Source organism: Mixophyes fleayi, chromosome 11 (genome assembly GCF_038048845.1).
Source record: "Mixophyes fleayi isolate aMixFle1 chromosome 11, aMixFle1.hap1, whole genome shotgun sequence".
Taxonomy (NCBI): Eukaryota; Metazoa; Chordata; class Amphibia; order Anura; family Limnodynastidae; genus Mixophyes; species Mixophyes fleayi.
The window spans coordinates 67,643,813-67,666,234 of NC_134412.1; the positions used below are offsets into that span (position 1 = coordinate 67,643,813).

The window sequence follows — 22,422 nt, forward strand, 5'->3', positions numbered from 1 at the left end:
AATCAGACCTGGATCCCTCTGTTATGATAGAACTGACAGAAACCAGGAAGGCCTTAAATCAACTAATGTCAGATAAAATTAAATATGACCTCCGTAGATGTCAGAACCAATTTTATCAGTGGGGAGATAAGCCAGGGAAGCTTCTGGCCCGTGCTTTGCGCAAACAGAGAGCTCAACTATATGTTCCCCAGATCAAGACAGACGCAGGGTCCACACTAGTTCACACTTCTGATATCGCTGGGGCGTTCCGGGACTATTACACCAAGCTTTATAATCTGTTTGACACATCTAACACATCTAGCCTCCCGACTAAACAGACCCGCATAGCAGAATACCTTGAACGCATAGATTTTCCCACGCTAGATGAGGACTCTGTACAACTGTTAGAAGAACCCTTTACGACTGAGGAACTAGAGGAGGCGATTAAGACGACGCCATCAGGGAAGAGCCCGGGGCCGGACGGTTTTACCACTCTTTACTACAAAACTTTCAAAACACAATTAGTACCTCTTTTGCTCCAGGCTTTTAACTCTGTCTCTGCCCAGAAACACTTCTCCCCTCAAACACTAGCTGCCCAGATTACTGTATTGCCAAAAGAAGGGAAAGATCCAGCTTCATGTGCTAGTTATAGACCCATCTCTCTACTTAATGGGGACATTAAACTTTACGCTAAACTGATTGCAAATAGATTGAAACCATATCTGACCCAAATCATTCATTCTGATCAGGTGGGGTTTGTTCCGGGAAGGGAGGCAAGGGACAATACCACTAAGATAATTAATTTGGTACAATACGCACACACCGCCAACATCCCTACGGTTTTACTATCCACAGACGCCGAAAAGGCGTTTGATAGAGTGGACTGGGAATTTATGAGGGGGGTCCTTAGTCACTTGGGTTTAGGTCCATTGAGTATGGCCCGAATAGAGGCTTTATATATGAAACCAACGGCAAGAGTCCGGGTTAACGGGGAACTATCAGAACCCATTGTAATATCCAACGGTACCAGACAGGGATGCCCCTTGTCTCCGTTGATCTTTATCTTGTGTATGGAAGCATTAGCTCGATCCATCCGGGCAAACTCTGATATTTCTGGTCTACGGTTAGAAGACAAAAGCTTTAAATTGGCGCTTTTCGCGGATGACCTCCTGGCAATCCTCACTAATCCTGTGGTTTCAATTCCTAACTTAGTGTCAGAATTTCAGCAGTTTGGCGAGCTGTCTGGCTTTAAAATAAACTATTCAAAATCGGTAGCACTCAACATCTCTGCGCCCGAGACAGTGGTTGAAGGCCTGAAGCCAGCATTCTCATTCACGTGGCATCCCTCACGACTTAAATATCTGGGGGTGTTTATCAATAAGGATAACAAAAAGATTTTTGAGGACAATTTTATCCCCATCACCAATACAATTAGTAGAGACCTGAAAAACTGGTGTCCAAAAGGCTTTTCTCTGATAGGCAGAGTCAACGTGGTCAAGATGAATGTATTACCACGGATTCTCTACTTGCTCCAAACTCTCCCTATACACCTTCCCACCTCCTGGTTCAAGACGCTACATAAAGCAGTTAGGGATTTTGTATGGAATGGGAGGCGCCCACGTTTTAAACATGACATTTTATATATGCGGAAACACGCTGGGGGGCTACAATTACCCAACTTCGCGTTATACTACGATGCGGTCATACTAAATAGAGTGGTGGACTGGACAAGGCAGAGACTGGACAAACAATGGGTCTGGATAGAGAGTTATGTCGCAGGCAAGGCCCTTAAGTTCTCATCATGGCTACACTCACTCCCTAAAATCATCCACCCGACTGTTTCGCCAACCCTAGCTAGATGGGCCAAATTACGCGCGGCTCCTCATATTTCCTCACGACACTCGCCTTTGACCCCGATATTTGACAACCCAGAGTTTCCTCCAGGACTTACTAGACAGACATTCAGATGTTGGATTGGGGCAGGACTTCGCAGGGCTGGCCAGCTGGTGGACGCGTCTGGAGTCTTACCCTTCACCATTCTCCAAGCTAAATGGGAACTACCAAATGCGGAGATTTGGCGATATATACAGCTCCGCCATTTTCTGGGGTCTTCGGAGGTCCGAGAGTCGGTGGGGAGGTCGCTTACCCAGTTTGAATCTATATGTACCACTGCATTATATCCTAATCATACTTTGTCTCTCATTTACAGTATTCTCATTGAACATGCTTATAACCAACAACCTACCTTCATTAGGGAGTGGGAAAGGGAGCTGGCTTGCACGATTCCCGAGCAAGATTGGAAAAATATCCTTTTACGCACTCAATCAAGCTCGGTCAGTGTACGGGTGGTGGAGACACAATATAAAATTTTGACTAGGTGGTATAGATGCCCCAACTTGCTGGCTAAGATGGTACCCGGGATGTCAAACTTGTGTTGGCGATGTATGTCAGCACCAGGTACTCCGTTGCATATATGGTGGGAGTGCATAGCTCTTAGAACTTTTTGGGACGCAGTTCTTTTGATTTCAAAAGAAATAATGGGCGTCGAACCGCCTAATTGCCCCAAATACTGGTTATTGAATCTTAATAAATTGACCATCTCAAAATATAAAAAAATCAACAATTAAAAACCTCAGCAACGCGGCAAAGGCTGTGATCCCGGTGCATTGGAGATCACAGAATATTCCTACCATCAAAGAGTGGTTTGCCCGTCTAGAATCCTACAGAATAATGGATGACATACTCTATTCATCAAGAGACAAATATAGGGAGTATTACTATATATGGTTTAAGTGGCTTGAATTTAAGGATTCACCACTATATTCTCAGTGGAATAGGTGAACCCCCCCCCCCCTTTTCCCCTCTCTCTCATCTCTGATCTATCCCTCCTTCCCTGTCTGCATTCCTCTTGACCTTTCCCCCATCCTTACATGATGTATAATAGTATACTAAATGGTACTTTGTTTTTTATATACTGGTGCAAAGACACACCTCATTCGTGTAACTGTATCTTTATATGCAATGTTTATTAATGACTTTAATGCATCGTTCAATTCAAAACAGATATATTTGTAAAAGCTGTTTAATTTTCTTTCCAATAAAAAAAGAATTTAAAAAAAAAAAAAACAGCTGAAGTAGCCAATGCATTGTATTTCATGTAAATATATTATGCTTTCTACTGAAAATACCTATTGTTAATAAGAATACATATTATCTTAAATGAAACTTTGTGGAAACCCTTCCTTGATATGATATGCATTATTCCCTGTATTATACTGTGGGAATTAGAGTAAACAGAGCGGACAGTGAACTGGGTAGAAACTATAACCTACCCTTTGTGAGTGATAATGAGCCTTCAATATAACTCACAAAAGGTATATTGTAATGACATACAAAGGTATTAAAAGGTCATTACAATATTAATGATATTAACATTATGAGTATATTTGCCTAATCATTGGACCCCTTGCTGTCAGATAGCAATAGCAGATGCTCAAGGAATTATTATTGTGTTTATTATAATTTTGCAAACTGTATTAGAAAAAGAATGTATATTGATTGATGGGTTACAGCAATTTTTGGCGCAGTTACACCAGTTTTTATAGATGTCATTGGTTGTGTTTGGTTTAAAAAGGAAGCATTGGTTCTGAAAATATTGTTATTTCTAACCTATAATTTTGAGCTGGATTTCAGCTCGCAGCTCAGGGAGAAAATTACCGTAATAACGTTTTTTCCGTGCACTATTACCGTAACAACGGTAATAGTGCGCGGAGCGCAAGATTTTCGTAGTTTCCGCCGACAATTGAATATGCCCCTTTGAATTACAAAGCGAAACTATCTACTTTCTTTACAGATAACATATTTAACTTGGCAACTTTCTATTTTGTAAATTATTTCAATTACGGTTTACTAACAAACACATTACACAAATTTTTTTATGTTCTCTTAGCTGGAAGCCAGAGAAGTGCTCACCTCTTTGTTAAATTTGGAGGAGGAGGTAAGCAATTTTTTAAAAGGTGGCCACACACACAACATACAAGCGTTGCTTGCTGTGTGGAGGGGTGCACCTCCATGTCTGTGTTCTCCCCAGCACCTATTTCCCGGATGCTCTACCCGGCTGTTTTAACTTGCCCCCCCTGCTCTTGGAGCCCAACAGAGTCCTTTTATAATACAATAAACCATTGTTTCTCCTATTATAACAGGCACTATGTGAGCATTACAGGCAGCAGTGTGTTAGACCACTGACCAGCAGTCTGACCAGTCCTGGCAGGTGTGGGCAATAACCTCCAACATTTTTCATTATTACTGCAAAGTATTACAACTGACCCCACTCGGCTGCTTCTTATTACCACCCGTATGGCAACATTTTCTGGGGAGACCACTGCATGTCAACACACCAAAAACACTTGAATTTTGCACTAGCTCAGAGCAGCTCTGCTTTGTGTCACATTCTTTTACTTTAAATAGAACCTGATTTGCTCCTTCATACTGCACTACGGCTAAGAACATATCTCTAGCTGTACTCCAAACAATGTATTGAAAAGCTTTATACACACAGCATTGCCACATGTAAAAAAAGACAGTACTGATGTCACTTCATTCTCTTAATTTAAGCTATAAATTATGTTTAACAGAGCAGTATTTTAGCAGAAACCAAGAAAGTTTATTTTAAGGAAAGGGATGGTAGTAAAGTGCCATGAGGATGGATCTTAACATTTTTGTAGAGTGTGCCTATTAAGATTTACCGCCTCTCAAGCGCAGAAAGAAGGCATGTACATTGAAGGGCACACTGGAACAAAATCAAGGTGTTTTGCGCTGCATTAGTCATACTTGCCAACTCTCCCGGAATGTCCGGGAGACACCCGAAATTCGGTTCAGTCTCCCGGGCTCGTTGGCATTTCTCCCGCATCCTGGATTTCACCGAGAATCGCGTCCGTGATTCTCAGTGATTGACGCCATTTTGGAGGGTGGGAGGGGACGGGACGAGGCCAATCGCGTCATTTTGGCCCCGCCCTCCGTGACGTAAATTACGTTTTCACGGGGGGCGGGACCAAAATGACACGTTTGGCCTCGTCCAGCCCCCTCCCGCCCTCCAGTCACGCCCCCTCTCCTGGAAACTTGTTTCCGAGAGTTGGCAAGTATGGCATTAGTCCTGTACCATTTTAAAAGCTATAGCTTTAAGAGTGAGAGCAGCAAAATGTAGAAGAATTGATAAATGAAATATGTATGTGAAAATAATTCTCTTTACTTACAGTCACAATGGTTCCATCTTTATTGCTAAGCAAAGACAAACATCTTGTACTTATATCAATGCCATGTCCCTAAAAATGGAAAAATTAAGTGAATGTATGTATAAAATATACAATAGTGAAATACAAATAAAATGTTCAGTTTTTGCATAAAAGTCAGAGATAATGGAGTTCTCCAGCACACAAGAGCACTTTTGAATAGAAGGAAAAATACAAAAGAAAAAATATAAAACATCTAAATGTTACATAGCAAAACACCAAACTAAAAATATATTCATTTCCAAATGGTCTATAGGCATATTATTTGTCGACATGTGATAAGAATAAGATATAAAGTTGCATGTAACTGGACTAGTCAATGTTTTGTAGACCATATCTGTCAATGCAATGTTAATAAAAATTAATACGATTTAAATTAACTTAAAACATACACAAAAGAAGCAAACGTGGGGTTCAAACATGAGACAAATTAGAAGCAAGAAAACTGCTAATGGAGGGACAGATCAAGCAATGACAAAAGTAAGTGGAAAGCAAAAAAAACCTTTAAACATGGAAAAATCAGACAGGGTGTAAGAAATATTTTATTCTGTAATTGGGTCAGACTCTAAGGGGCATCAGAATGGACTTGGATAATATTAAAGCCTGAGACATGGTAACTACCTTAATCATGTTGATTCTCCCCACGCAGGACAGGACAAATAATGTGATTCAGAGGATCGAAGGTTTAGGAGAGCTTGTTTTATTAGGTATTAGTATAGAATTGATCTAGCAAATCTAAATACCTTTTGAGGTTAGCTCCTAAATCTGAAATATTTTGGTTAAATTAAATCAATTAAACATTTATTTTGCTCAATTTTAAATACGAGGCGGTATTGTAATATTGTTAATATTGGCTAAGTAGGGCAGTATTTTAGGAGATAAACAGAACTGTTTATTTTAATGACATATGGTTCTAAAGGAGTACTATTTTCGATTTTGATGTGACATTTTACACTTTTATTCATTGTGCCTCTTGAGATTTTTCCATCTCTCCATACACCTACACACAATTCTATGTTGAGGACACCTATCCTGAGAGCAAAGGGTAGACGTGTAATCTGTGCAGGGAAGAGCATTCAGGGCCTCATTCATGTTTGTATAACGTATCTTGCGTGAAATAGTTCTGCTTATTCCCACAAGTGGACATTATTCCATTGAGCACAACTGCATGCAATTCACATCTGAGTACAAAAGACACTTAGGACTGTCTATGACTTAAGAGGCGGAATTGGGGAGGAAAGGAGGGGCAGACTAATGTTGGCCATGTACAGTAAGTACAGTTCTGATGCAGCGATGGTAGCCAGCATATCGATGCTGACTACCCTGAAAAGACTTACCCCGACATCCTGGCTCTGAACGCCTCCTTCCCGATGAGTATCGATGACGACCGTTCTGCAAAGCGTCTTGAACCAATCCCGATGAAGGAAGAAGCCGGTGCCACTTCATTACATCACTGAGAAAGGCGACGGTATTATCAGTGTTGATAAGGGAGTAATGTAAGTATGCGCCCATGTACAATGTACAAGGCTTTGTAAAGTACATTGTACATGGGCGCAATTATCATCCATGATGCATCAATGGATTGAGGGATTGCAGGTACTGGACTATGTAAATTAAAGGATATATTCTCCAGGAGCAGTTCCTCACACTGTGCCCAGCTGAGATGAGGGAATGGGTTGTGGATTGTGACACTAATACAGCGTAAGCGGCTGCTAGCCTGGCCAGCAAATACACAGTTACCAGGGCTCCTGTAATGAAGAAGAGTTGGAGAGGGCCAGGGCAAACTACATGGAAAGAGAGGCAACCTGGAGGATCACCCCTGATTTCCTCATCAACCAAACCAGCTGTTGCTGCACCTTTCGGGGGGTGGGGAAAAACCTGTTTTGGCAACAGGCTGCAAGTGTTTTACATGTGATCAAGTGGGGCAGATCAGTGTCAAAAAGAAGAAAACAACTCCTCCTGTGGGGGGCCCAGCAAGAAAGCCAGTGCCGGACCCCAAGAACGCCCCAGAGACAATCTGCAAGCGGTTAAGTTAGGACAACAAGTCGCACTTGGATTGTTAGACTCTGGCGCAGACCTGACTCTTGCACATCCAGCTCTAGTGAGCCCAGAGAACATTATCCCTGGGAAGACTATTGCTGTGCGAGGAGTGAGGGACCTACATTCTGCAGTACCCCTAGCCAGAGTGTAAATAGATTGAGGATCTGGCAGAGGAATACGAGACCCTGGGGTACTAGCCAATCTGCCTGCCACAATTCTGCCGGGGACTGATTTGGGAAGAAAGCACGCTGCTTATATAAATGAAATTGATGTCATTTCTGATGCACTGGTGCAAACTAACCCTATTCTTTATCATTTGAACTCTGCTGACCAGCATAAAATAAGTGCACAAATATGTAATGAAATTTCATGTGTTGCGGAGAATACTCATGCAGAGGGAGGGCTTATGTATCAATGTGTTTGATGATAATGCTTTTGTTGGAGAGTCTAACACTTTAAATCCCCTGGATTGTGAATTTGATCAGGGCAAAATGTGTGCAATTGTGCCTAATTGTAATACTATATCTGCTAATGTTTTAGGTAGTCAGATCGATTTACATGTGGCCAGTTCTGAAGGTGACCCAAAGTGTGAAAATGCATCCAATGTTTTAGCAGTAGTGACCCAGAGAGCAGCACAGAGCAGCTGTGCATTAACCCCTGAAAGTGTGGAGGGAGGTTCACTAGAAGCTAATTCCATTCCACCCCCTCCCTTACTGTAGAAGCTGCAGATTCAGGCAGTGATTTCAATGAACGAACTTGTGCTTTGTGCAACACTGACAAGCTTGGAAGTGACACTTTAAAAACAGAACAAAACATTGATCCCAGTTTATCGACAGTGAGATGGAGGGTCAGTCAGTTCCGTTTTGAAAATAAGGAAGATAGAATTTTTTGGGAAAATGGCCTTTTGTACAGAGAGAAAAATGTCACGAGTATGCATCCATATGTAATTGCTGACAGGCAACTAGTTGTACCTCAAGCCTATAGGGAAGGGTTGCTGAAAGTAGCCCATAAGATAACCCTAGCAGGACATTTGGGTGTTGCCAGAACTAAAGCTCGTTTGGTACATAATAGAGAGAACGCATATTTGAGGTGGGGCAAAAGGTTCTGGTTCTGCTCCCTATGCAGCAGATTAAGTTACATGCTGCCTGGGTGTGCTCCTACACCATAGTACAGCACATTATTGATGTCAATTATGTAGTGGCAAAAGATGAGGGCCAAAAGAGGCAAAAGGTATATCACATTAACATGCTCAAAGCTTATCATGATAGGGAAGCTTGTGTATTAGCTGTGTGTAGCTTACCTGAGAGCGATCAGGTGTCTGACCCCTTGATAGATTTAGCAGCTGCTGCTAAAGAGGCAGACACCCACTGCAGTGAAGAGCTGTCTGACTTTCAGCTAAAGCAGCTAGCTGACATGCTATGACCCTATCTGTCCCATTTTACAGGGAAACCTGGAAAAACACACTTGGGGGTAAATGTATTATGGTCCGGTTTTTTCAACTCGCCGTAAATCGGCGAGTTTTCAGCTTAAATTTAAAGCGGCGCTGGCTTGTAAAGGCAAGTTTGCCTTTATAAGCCAACGCTGCTTTAAATTTTAGCTGTAAACTCGCCGATTTCCAGGGAGGTGAAAAAACTGGACCATAATACATTTACCCCATGGTCACATATAATGCAAACACAGGCAACCAGACCCCTCTCAGACAGACAGCATATCGAACTTCCCTAGAAGTGCTAGAAGCAATGAAAATGGAAATAGACGAGATGTTGCGGCTAGGGGTAATTTAAAAGTCTCACAGTTCTTGGGCTGCCCCAGTGGTACTGGTCCCAAAACAATGTGGGGGCACCCAGTTCTGTGTAGACTCTAGGAGGTTGAATGACGCCACAGTGTTTGATGCTTATCCTATGCCTAGGATAGATTAACTACTAGATTAGTTTGCCCAGACACGCTACATCACCATCATGGATCTCAGTAGAGGTTACTGGCAGATCCCATTGTCACCCAAGACACTGGAGCGGTCCATCTTTATCACCCCATTCAGGCTGTTTGAGTTTTTGGTCGTGCCTTTTGGAATGAAAAATGCCCGTGTCCTTCCAGCGTCTGGTCATTGTCCTGCTAGAGAACCAGGAGGAACATGCAGTTGCCTACCTGGATGACATTGCAATGTTCAGCCAGACCTGGGAGGAGCACCTGATCCATCTGAATAGTGTGTTAGGCCGTATTACTGAGGCAGGTCTGACTATCAATCCAGACATGTGCCAGCTTGGCATGTGTGAAGTGCAGTACTTGGGGCACCATGTAGGGGGAGGTACCCTCCACCCTGAGCCTAGCAAGATAGATGCTCTCACGGCGTGGCTGACCCCTAGCATGAAAAAGCATGTCTTTCTTAGGTACAGCTGGGTATTATCGAAAGTCCGTGCCCCTTTATAGCACCCTAGCCAAACCTCTGACTGACTTAACAAAAAAGAGGTTACCACAGGTGGCTAAATGGACAAAAGATTGTAAAAATGCATTTACAGCTCTGAAATCTGCTCTGGCCCAGTCCCCGTGCTACAGGCCCCAGATTTCAAACGGAGGATTATAGTACAGACCGACGTGTCTAACTATGGAGCTGTCCTTAGCCAGGTGACAGCGTAAAGGGAGGAGCAAAATATCATTTTCCTAAGTAAAAAAATACTCCACCGAGAGGTGGCTTATGCTACCATTGAACGAGAGTGCCTAGCCATCGTATGGGCACTTCAAAAGCTACAGCCCTACCTGTATGGACGGGATTTCACCATTATCACAGACCATAATCCTCTAAGCTGGCGGAATAGACTTTCTGGGGATAATGGAAAGCTGTTAAAGTGGAGCTTAATTTTGCAGCAATATAACTTCACCTTTCAGCACCGGAAGGGCGCAGAACATGGAAACACAGATGGCCTCTCGCGCCATGGGGCAGAAGTGGTAAAAGGGCAAAGAAACAGTGACAGGTCACAGTTCTCTGTGCCCTAGGTTTAGGGGGAGGTGTGACAATTATGTAGTATATCTAATGACTGATTGTTATTCTCTGTTGAATTCATGTATGACAATGTAAATATTTTATGTAACCTTGTAATGTAAGCTCAACCTGTGCTTTGCTGAATGACATAACTTTGAACCTATGCAAGTGTAAATAATCTTTTGAAATTATCCAGAGATAGATAAGCATCTCTGAGTGTTAGGAACTCCCAAGCCAGTACAGTGAAACTCGGGAACTACTCAGAAGGCCAGGTGTTCGCTGGAGCCCCTAGTGGTGGGGACAGACTGGGCTGCGGGCCGACCGAAGGTCGAGTGACGTATACTGACTTAAAGGAGTTCCCAGAAGTGGAGTGATTGGCGGGCTGTAGTTAAGTAGAATCCTAGGTCAAAGGGTCACAGGCACAGATGCAATATCCAAAGACAAGCGAAGGGTCAAACACACAGGCAGAGAAGCAAAATCCGAAGTCCAGGCAAAAGGTCGAGGTCAGAAGAGAAGGGTCACAGGTCCAATAACAAGCAGGGGTCAAAACACGGGTAGTCAAATCCAAGGTAGCAGGAACCAAAACGGATAGCACAAGCAGGCAGCAGGACTGAGGACAGAACGCTATAACTGGCAGTGAGGCTGCAGACCTCACTGCCTTAAATACCAGTAGTGGCCAATCAGAGCCTAGCTCTGAAATCATATGGGCAGGCTCAATCCTGCCACATTAATCAGCCCACAGGCTTGTGGGCGCTTCTGCGCATGCGCCCGGCTGTTCCCAGCTGCCGGGACGCAGCGTCCCTGTAATTAGCGTCCGACCGTTGCCCTGGCAACGGTCGGGTAAAGGCAGGAAGTGACGTCCCGGTTGCCATAGCGACGACCGGGACGCCTACAGGAAATAGGTGAGAGTCGCGGCGGTACCCGCGGCCGCCGCGACTGCTAAAAGTACCCCCCCCCCTTGAGGAGGGGTCAAGGAACCCCGACATCCAGGTTTCGTGGGAAACTTATTAAAAAACTCTTTAATGAGCCTTTCAGCATGGAGACGCCTCTGTGGTATCCAAGATCGTTCCTCAGGGCCATAACCCTTCCAATGCACGAGGAACTGAAGTTGGCCTTGGACCTTTCTTGAGTCAAGGATTCTTTCGACAAGATATTCATGGTCTCCATTCACCATCAGAGGCCGGGGCCTGTTGGAGAAAGGTTGATTGAACTTACTGAGAGTGGCGACTTTCTTCAGAAGCGAACAATGAAAGGTCGCAGGTATTTTTAAGGAGGTTGGTAGTTTTAACCTAAATGCCACTGGATTAATTTTCCTCTCAATTAGAAACGGTCCAATGTATTGGGGCCCCAGCTTCTTACAAGGTTGCCGCAACCTGATGTTCCGTGTGGATAACCAAACCCGATCGCCCACTTTCAATGAACATGGTCTACGGTGACGGTCAGCGAAGACCTTGGATTTTCGGGAAGCTTGACCTAGTGCAGCGTGTACCTTTTTCCAGACGGACCTTAGCCTGGCCGTAAAAGCAGGTGTTCCGGAATCCCCGCAGGGAACAGTAGTAGAGAATGAGTTGGATTTTGGATGAAAGGCAGGAAGTGACGTCCCGGTTGCCATAGCGACTACCGGGACGCCTACAGGAACTAGGTGAGAGTCGCGGCGGTACCCGCGGCCGCCGCGACTGCTAACACTGAGGAGGTTTTTTTTGTATGCAGAGGATGTGTATCTGACCAGCCAAGCCGAACGAGCAGAGGTGAGAATTCAGGTCCTATAAACATTCCAGAGCTCAGGACATCCCTAGCTCTCTTCGAAAGCCCTGTGATATTTTGGAGATCAATCTGTCCTTATTGACAGCTAAACTCCAAAGGTGGATGGTGAGAGCTATTTGGAGAGTAGAGAAAGGTTTAAAATCTTCTGCCTTAGACATTACAGTGTGCATTTTCATGAGGGGGTCTATCAAGACTGAAATGTCCTATATTTCTCAATTGTGTTCCCTCACACACACCAAGGGCTAGATTTACTAAGCTGCGGGTTTGAAAAAGTGTTGTCTATAGCAACCAATCAGATTCTAGCTTTCATTTATTTAGTACCTTCAACAAAATGGCAGCTAGAATCTGATTGGTTGCTATAGGCAACATCCCCACTTTTTCAAACCCGCAGCTTAGTAAATCTAGCCCCAAGTCTTAACTAAGTAAGTAGTGACTCTGGTTTCTTTTCCTATTTTATTCTCTGAAACTTATCTGTGCAACATATTGTATGTCTTGTTATGAATTTTTTGTAACTAAGCCTTGGAAACATTTTTTAGAATAAATAAATTTTATCTAGCGTATTCTCCGTGATTCTTTGTGAATTTCCAAAGCCCAGGGAGGCTCATGCTACAGGTGTATGTGATTAAAGTGTGAAACATTAATAAGTGGTTTTGGTGAACATAAGGACACCTTAATAAATCCTTTGTGGTGACAGAAAAGGTGTATTCATTGCTAAGTGACTAAGGTGACGCCAGTCACAGCAAGCTGTTCAGATTTCTGTATCTGGGACAGACTGGAAGTTCGTGACAGCTATTAAGTATAATGTGTTACACAATAAAGAATTCCAAAGCACTAAAATTAACCCAAAACAAATTATATTGTGCCTTGCATGCATTGTTTCTTATAATGTCCTTCAATGGTCCATTATATGTGGGTCTGAGAATGAGTATACCAAAGTGCTGCAAACAAAGGAAACAGTGAACCCTATGTGAGCATGCATCACATATTACAAAGAGGATCAAAACTAATCTGAAATCTGTAGAACAAGAATAGACATAACACAGACAGCTGTTAATAATCCCTATAGGATTTGCAACTAATTTCCATACTATTGAATGTAACACACCATTTGCCGGTCTTGGCTACAGGCCAATGTGGCATGACTAAAGCTGTGGCAGACCAATGACATCCCAAAATCCATAATGGAGAACATTCACTCCCTGTAATTTCTCCTGAGCCCGACTACACCTAAAATATTGGACAGGGACATCGCTATTTGTAGGGGTACTCCTATTAAGTCCCATAACATCTTTCAAGGTCTGTATTGAAGAGAATCAATTATTTCTTACCTGGATTGCTGAATTCACTTCCAAGGACAAGTTAAACATGAGGCCAAGAACTGAAATCAAAATGTCTTTGTGTTCTCCACCAGCAGTAGACGAATTACACTTATCCTGAAGGGCACATATAGTGGCACTTACTCATTGATAGAAGTAGCAAGTAGACAGTAGGACACAGTAATGTTAACATGACATGATTTGATTAACAGTATTATCTGACTAACTGGATTATGTAATTTCAGTTGCAGCTACGCATGGTAAAAACTGTATACAAGGCTATACAAGGCAAAGTTCCACCTATATATAAGCATGATTTATTACCACCCCATTACTAATCCTGAAGCACCAGTCCACTGTGCCTGATAGGAGGAGAAGATCTGGCAGCCTTTGCACAATGACCTAATGCTATCTATTCAACCAGCTAGAGCCGGGTCTGTGCAGTGTATGGCACCTTATTGAATTGGCTGCTGAGCTTGTCCAGTTAGCACTCTCCCCTGTCAAAAGCAGCCCAACAAAGTGCCACATGGCAGAAGTGGGTAGATCAAAAGAAAGGATAGTCAAAAATTAATAACACCATTAATGCATTAGATTTTTAATGATAGGTGAAATAATTGTACATGTTTGTTTTTGTGCAGAGCAGTGGCACACAACTGATGACTGCCAAATCCTTTAATGTCAAACATTGGTGAACATATTCACATCATAAACCTCCTTGGTTCCATGACTCAAACCAGGAAAAATAAATTCATAAAATAATTCTTCAATAAACAAAATAAAAAAACATGGGGAAGTGGATAATTTGCAAAAGGTCAATGCTTTAAGAACTAACGAATCAGTAAAATACCATCCCTTACATAATAAGAAATACGTATCTCCTTAATCTGAGTTCACCTACCACAGCCAACAAACAGGAGTCCCAGAATTCCAATGAAACAGCCATCTCACTCCTGATAACTCTGTCTTCCGTAAGATGTCCTATTATAGCAATGCATAATGGAAACACTGCCATATTAACCAGTGACCTGCTCAACTTCATCTATAACAGAGGAGAGTTAGATTAGTCAGACAAATGGTTGATTAATATCATACTGTAGATGAACTGATTCAATATATTTGAACAATTTTGCATAAGACAGTGATACAAGTTACTCAAATTACGTGAAATCAGCAAATTCTCAAAACTGTTACAAAAGATAATCCCCTTATTGCACATTTAGGCACAGAATTTTGCACATTTTCACAACAGAATTATACTCAAGTGCTCTGCACGTAACATAAGAGCCTGGGGATGGTTCATTTATAGCTGCATCTATGCCGTGCACTGCCTTTCCCCCATCGCAAATGACTTGCACCAATTCAGCACCAAGCCGGAGCTGGCAGAGATCGGATCTCTTATAATTTTAATGAAACAAAACACTTCCCATATGAAAATAAATAAAATTATCTAAGTTGCTAAAAAATGTAAAAACGAAATCGGCCAGCATGATTACCCCACAGAGCTGGTGTTTCCTCGCTCCTCCTTCAATAAAAGCTCCAGTTCTGAGCTAACCACCCTGGTGCTGATATTCACTTAGCTTGTAGATTCCGTTATAGTTGAAATCAGACAAGTCTGTCTAGTGCTGGGTTTGGGGAGTGGGACATGCGCCCCATTTTTAAGTGATTTATTTACTTATTTTTATTACACGCCACTGTACATGGGGAATTGTGAAGCAAAAGTGGAACTTGATGACTGTATTGTTGTAACGTTGCACCACTGCAATACAGCCTGTTCCATCGAGGAATTTGATTTGGATTTTTTTTGCAGCTTTGCTCATCTGTAGTAAGAGACTTCACAGTGTAAAATATATGCAACAATCTTTCTAGTACCATATATATATATATATATATATATATATATAATCATCATTTATTTATTTATATAGCGCCACTAATTTTGCAGCGCTGTACAGAGAACTCGCTCACATCAGTCCCTGCCCCATTGGAGCTTACAGTCAAAATTCCCTACTGCGCACACAGATAGACTAGGGTCAATTTGATAGCAGCCAATTAACCTTCTAACATGTTTTTGGGAGGGAACCGGAGTGCCCAGAGGAAACCCACGCAGACACGGGGAGAACATACAAATTCCAGACAGATAAGACCATGGTCGGGAATCGAACTCATGACCCCAGTGCTGTGAGACAGAGGTGCTAAATATATATATATATATATGTAAAAGCACTCTGCAGTTTTATTCAGGCTTTGTGAGGATGGAATGAACAGCTACTGAAGTAGTTTCAGCAAACACACCAAAATATTTGCAAAGTCATGCAACCCTAACAATAACTAGACAGATAGTCCCCTAACTGGATACCGGCCACTCATTGGCATTGGTCACACTACCCACAGCACGAATCCAGCTATTTAAGCTTCCTCCCAAGCACTACACTAGCTGTTTCCTTAATTATTTACACCCAGGTGCTCCACCTGTGTTCCTGTGCTGTGTGTGTGGAAGAGTGTACAGACTTAGCCCTCTCTGTAGCCTGAGGCCTGAGCCTGCAGATTCCCAGGAAAACTATTAGGGGTATATTGACTAAACTGCAGGTTTGAAATAGTGGAGATTTTGCCTATATCAACCAATCAGATTCTAGTTCTCATTTATTTAGTACATCCTACAAAATGACAGCTAGAAACTGATTGGTTGCTATAGGCAACATCTCCACCTTATCAAAACCGCAGTTTAGTAAATATACCCCTCAGCCTCTTCCTTAATAGAATGTGGCAAACTGCCCCTATTGCTATAATATACATATATATATATATATATATATATATATATATATATATATATATATATATATATATATATTATAGTCCTTTTTGTCTTATTGTTATTTTGACAAAGTCCAAACTTCAGCACTAACAAAACAAGATAGATAGATAGATAGATAGAAAAATAGATATTGCATGTGACAGTGCTTTTATTGAATGTATAATATCACCAACTGAAAAGATTGTTCTTACCAATAAGCGAGTAAATGTTGGCAGTGATTCTGATGAAAACTCAGCCCTGAAATAAGATTTCAACCTGCAGTTTAATGGAAAAAAACAAGGCTGAGAAATAGCTATAAAGAGGATGTGGACTCCGATCTAAAGTACTTCTGACACACACAGTAACTTGATATAAGTGAACATATATATTTGATCAGGGTCAAATGAAAGGTTCCATCACATCCATTCTACATCAGGTTGATTATTTTAACACGAACCTGTTATCTCAACATAAACTTACACTACTGTCTTTATAACATTAAGATAAACTGTGTTGCGGTTAACTTTGTTAAAAATTAAGGTTGACATTTGTACATGTATTTTTTATTCTCTCCTCCAAAACACAGTGAGAGGGGCCCTTCTGTTTTAATTGGTTGGAAAGCTTTAATGCCAGTGGCAATGTAACAATGTAACAGCCTTCTAGAAGTGTAGAGGGAATACATAAATGCCAAAACCAAAACACTATTAAAGTAATAGTGTATTTCAGTACCATCCAAGTCTATAAACAGAGCCACATTTATATTATAGCTATGTGCTCACAGGCAAAATACTGTTAAAATTGATGTAACACAGTAGAATCTATGGAGGATGCAAATGATGTAATGAGAATGTGAGACCATCAAATAGAACAGGATGGTTGCATCTGACCCACAGCCTTCAATTGGACAACCAGGTGCATTTAGCGTGATTTGTGAATACTTCCAAATGTACCCCTATGCTACTAAATTAAACTGTTGCTTGAAAGTAACATGTTTTTAATAAAAATGTTAATATAAAACGGCCACTCCTATGCGGAACTAGTATGCTCAACCAATGATGGTAATCCCGAATAGTATAGAGAAGGGCGACAAAATTGATAAAGGGTATGGAGTCATTAAGTTATGAGGAAAGGTTATCCAGTTTAGGCATGTTTACTTTAGAAAAGAGGCGTCTAAGGGGAGATATGATTACTATGTACAAATACATTAAGGGACAATACAGAGAACTTTCATAGGAACTTTTTACCCCAAGGACTATACACAGGACACGCGGTCACCCCCTAAGGTTAGAGGAGAGGAAATTTCACAACCAGCAAAGGAAGGGGTTCTTTACAGTAAGGGCAGTCAAGATATGGAATTCATTGCCAGGGAAGGTTGTAATGGCAGATTTAATAGATATGTTTAAGAAAGGGTTAGACAAATTTTTAGCGGAAAAGTGTATCCAGGGATACGACCATTAATTAAAATGAAGGATAGTAGTGGATATAGGGTAAAAATAGACCTGCAATATTGGGTCTGGGGGGATTTTCACAATTGAAACAGATTGGCGGGTGGTTGCTCACTCTGGATCAATTTCAAATATAAGTGCAGGATCGCAGGAGATCCAAAATAGGTTGAACTTGATGGACTGGTGTCTTTTTTCAACCTCATCAACTATGTATAGCAAAAGTCTCTGCACACGGTGTTTCCCAATCATTACGTTATGGAATCTGCACTTGGGCAGTTCTTGGTAGATAAATCAGAGTGTAGATAAAGTGATAAAAGGATGCTGTGCAATCTAACAGTACATATTGTTGTAAACAACATGGACCAGAGCACAGCGACCCCTATAGAACTATCAGGAACATTCTATTCATACTTGAATGATGCAACAAGTCATGTCTTCAAATTTTATTTTGGAATCTGTTATTCAAAAGTACATTCTGCTCCCAAAGGGGGTGTGGTCACACATAAATGGGTGTGGTCCTACGTAAAATGGGCATGGTTTGGTTTCAACCTGTAATGCTGGCAGATATAAATTAGAGATGAGCGGGCTCGGATTTCGCTAATCCGAGCCCATCCGAACAGTGCAGATTCGACGGGATCCGAGCACTGTTCGGGTACTTCCGGCCGCCCAAGGAATGCAAAACGAGGCTATGAAATCCAAGTCTCGCGTTGGATCTTGCGAGACTCGGATCTCATAAATGCCCCGCTCGTGGCCGCCATCTTCATTCTCCCTGTGGTTACTGAAGAGGGAGGTTGATGTGCTCTGTCCTGCTGATTACTTTAGTCAAGTGGTGCTTTGCCCTGCTGAGTCCATTAGTACTTTGTCTAGTGCTCTGTCCTGCTCATTACTTTAGTCAAGTGGTGCTTTGTCCTGCTGAGTCCAGTAGTACTTTTTCCAGTGCTCAGTCCTGCTGATTCCAGTTGTGCTTTGGCCAGTGTCTGTGCTGCTGAGTCCAGTGGTGCTTTTATCCTGTATTTGTTTCTGATAAGTCCATAGCAATTTGTTAATTAGCCAAAAATCATTTAAAAATTTTTAAAAAATACCAATTTTTTTTTTTTTTTTAAAAATATAAAAAAATAATTGAAAAAGTATAAAAAATATTATGGAGCAATATATTCTTGCAGTCCCAAAAAAGAGGCACTGCCATTTCTATTACAACATTCATTGTTTCTGTAGTTCCAAAAAAGAGGAACTGCCATTTCTATTACTACGTTCATTGTTTCTGTAGTTCCAAAAAAGAGGAACTGTCATTTCTATTACTACGTTCATTGTTTCTGTAGTTCCAAAAAAGAGAAACTGCCATTTCTATTACTACGTTCATTGTTTCTGTAGTTCCAAAAAAGAGGAACTGCCATTTCTATTACTACGTTCATTGTTTGTGCAGTCCCAAAAACGAGGAGCTGCCATTTCTATTACTACGTTCATTGTTTGCGCAGTCCCAAGTTACCTGAGTTGTCCCCCCTCCAGTGTTTACTCCGAAAGAGTTTTTAGTGTGGCGGGTAACCTGGTCAGTCAGCGGCGAAGGAGGTTGCTTCTGCAGAACGTTGAAAAAATGATGTTCATAAAAATGAATTATCAATTCCTCAATCAAGTACAGCACTGGCCTCCAGATACTACAGAGGGACCTGTGGTTGTGGAGTCCAGCGGGGTCGAATTGACAATGTGTGAGGATGAGGAAGTACACACTGAAGGGGGAGAGGAATCAGAGGATGAGGATGAGGACGACATCTTGCCTCAGTAGAGCCAGTTTAGTTTGTACAGGGAGAGATGAATAGCTTTTTTGGTGTGGGGGCCCAAACAAACCAATCATTTCAATCATTTCAGCCACAGTTGTTTGGTAGGCCCTTTCGCTGAAATGATTGGTTTGTTAAAGTGTGCATGTCCTATTTCAACAACATAAAGCTTTTAGCATTATGTGACCGCCCAACAGTCGTTTGCCATGAGCACAAAGTACGACAGTAGTCATCCTATGGCAAAGCGGATAACTGCGGCCTTAACAGCTATGTTGGTGTTAGACGTGCATCCGGTTTCCGCCATCTGAGCAGTGGAATTCAGACCAGTTGGAGGAGGTAGGAGCAGCCATATGTGCAGTGGAATTGAGACCAGTTGGAGGAGGTATTGTGGCCCCGGTACCAAATTGGGTACCGGGGCCACTCCACTACGCAGTCCAGATAGCTGCGTATCAGATATTAAAACTACATTCAGTGTTGGGGCCAAATCCAAAAATAATTAAAATGCACTGTCATGATCGAAAACAAGAGGTATTGACGCGCTAGAACTCCACCCTCTATATGCTGCAAAGGATGGAGGAGCAGCCATATGTGCAGTGGAATTGAGACCAGTTGGAGGAGGTATTGTGGCCCCGGTACCAAATTGGCTACGCAGTCCAGAAAGCTACCTCGTTGCAACGTTTTGGACTAAAAACAATATTGTGAGGTGTGAGGTGTTCAGAATAGACTGGAAATTAGTGGAAATGATTGTTATTGAATGTTATTGAGGTTAATAATAGCGTAGGAGTGCAAAAAAACAAAAAACTGGATTTTAGCGCTTTTTATGCTTTTTTAAAAATAAATCAGAACCCAAAACCCTAAATCAGAACCAAAACCTTTCGTCAGGAGTTTTGGCAAAACAAATCAGAACCCAAAACCTCAAGCTAATCAGAACCCAAAACACAAAACACTAAAAGTGCCCGGTGAACACCCCAAATATAAATGTGCCTTTGTTGTAAATGACAGAGAAAATGTCTTCCAAAACTGGCATTAAATACAATGATGAAGCTTCTAGCTTTATAGAAGGCAGCTATAATTGTGTCTGAATTTGTCCAATATAAATGAGACTAATAAGAACCAGAATCCTATTTTTTACTTTGCCAAAATTTCCTTAATTTTTCACAAAACATTGTTATTTTGTATAAAGGCTTTTCTTGATCAATATATGAACGCAAAACCAAATCAAATCGTGTTACCTTTGCTCCAGTGTTAGACTGTGCAATATATCCATGGCTTTGCCTGCTCTTCCATCCATTAATGTCACATATTCTAGAAGGCATTGTAATAGCCTATATACAATAGAAAGAAAATAACCAAAAAAGACTTTAATTTTAAATTGATGGATATAATTTTCTAATCAGAGCTGGAATACATATTTTGATCTCTGTAAAATAATATATGATGACGGGCAAGAAAATGTTTGGGCAATATACTTCTCTGCATCTCAGCAATTCAGTCATTCCCAGTATGCACATACACAATCCCAATCTACCTGTAAGCATGTGTATAGCTAAGCATGTGTATAACAGAGGAATAGGATGGTGGTGATGGAACAGTTATGAATACTCCGAGTGTAAACATTTAAAATATAACAACTTGTATGGACAAAAATATAATTGTAACCTGTGGATGAAACAGAAATTTAGAACTGATTGAATGAAAAATGTAAGTGAATATAATTTGATAATTTTACCATCAGGGCGGTAGAAGTGGTGGTATGACATACCACTGTATACTGCCCACTTAGTAGAAGCAGTAATGGCATTTTTACAAATCTGACATTTTACAGGGATAGGTTTGTTAAAGTATCATCATCATCATCACCATTTATTTATATAGTGCCACTGATTCCGCAGCGCTATACAGAGAACTCATTCACATTAGTCCCTGCCCCATTGGAGCTTACAGTCTAAATTCCCTAACACACAGAGAGAGAGAGAGAGAGAGAGAGATTAGGATCAATTTTGATAGCAGCCAATTAACCTACTAGTATGTTTTTGGAGTGTGGGAGGAAACCGGAGGAAACACGGGGAGAACATACAAACTCCACACAGATAAAGCCATGGTCGGGAACTGAACTCATGACCCCAGTGCTGTGAGGCAGAAGTGCTAACCACTTAGTCACCGTGCTGCCCAGTATCACTGTTACTCCATTATTGTTAATTATTACAGTTAGGCCAGTGGCACAGTTGTGATTTACGTCCCAAGTTATTAGCCTAGTGAACTCGGCACTAATATACTAGACCTCATGTACGAATTCAAAATGTCTTAGACGCTGCTAAAAATCCTCTATGATGTCATGCATCTCAATTTGCAGTGGCATGTCTAGACTTTCATCACTATACATTGTTTAACAGAGCAAGGAGGAGGCATTTGCAAGGAAGCAGAAGTTTGCATAAGCCAATATGAAGTGTTTGTTGCTGTGAGAGCATTTCTTATTAAGTGCAGAGTAGGCGCTAGTGCCCTAGTTTTGAGAAAAACACAAAAAAACGTATGTCCCAGATCTGAGCTGGCGGAGATTGGATCTAAACTTTTAGGATGTATTTTGCACTCTCCGGTTGAACTTCGGTGCAAAAAAGTTTGTTTGGGTTACAATTTTGTACAGTGCGCCTCTTCAGATTGTTCTGCCTCCCCACAAACCTAGGCACACATCTAGTTTGCAGAGACTTCCCAAAGGAATGGCTCTGAGTGGACCATCTATGTGCACAACCAAGCAATTTGCAGTGCGCATCCAGTCCACTTCACAAATGAAGCCTACTGTATTTTTCTGGAAATAGCAGGCAGTATAAGAGCAGAGGTCCAGACATACAAACACATAGACACCTGTGCTTATGTCTACCTGTACTCATGTGGCAGGATCTCCGCTGAGATGCTGCCTGTTTAAGATAGCCAAGCCCTGCCCATTTGTTGGGCCTTGTTTCACTTTAGTTTCCATTATATTAAAGTTTTGCTCATATCCTTCAAGTATCAATTAGAATTAGTTTTGCTTCTCAAACTATTTTCTTTCTTTT

At 41.6% G+C, this 22,422-nt stretch overlaps 1 protein-coding gene across 1 annotated transcript in view; it reads right to left on the bottom strand.

Annotated features, from left to right (window-relative positions):
• Window positions 1–22,422, bottom strand: part of TTC12 (tetratricopeptide repeat domain 12) — a 78,705-nt gene that overhangs the window by 21,719 nt on the left and 34,564 nt on the right. The window contains exons 13-17 of the mRNA XM_075191320.1: window positions 20,608–20,700; window positions 16,371–16,434; window positions 14,263–14,403; window positions 13,377–13,481; window positions 5,232–5,300 (exon numbers count right to left, since the gene is read on the bottom strand). Of these exons, the coding sequence (XP_075047421.1) occupies window positions 5,232–5,300; window positions 13,377–13,481; window positions 14,263–14,403; window positions 16,371–16,434; window positions 20,608–20,700 (472 nt within the window). The remainder of the gene's footprint in view (window positions 1–5,231; window positions 5,301–13,376; window positions 13,482–14,262; window positions 14,404–16,370; window positions 16,435–20,607; window positions 20,701–22,422) is intronic.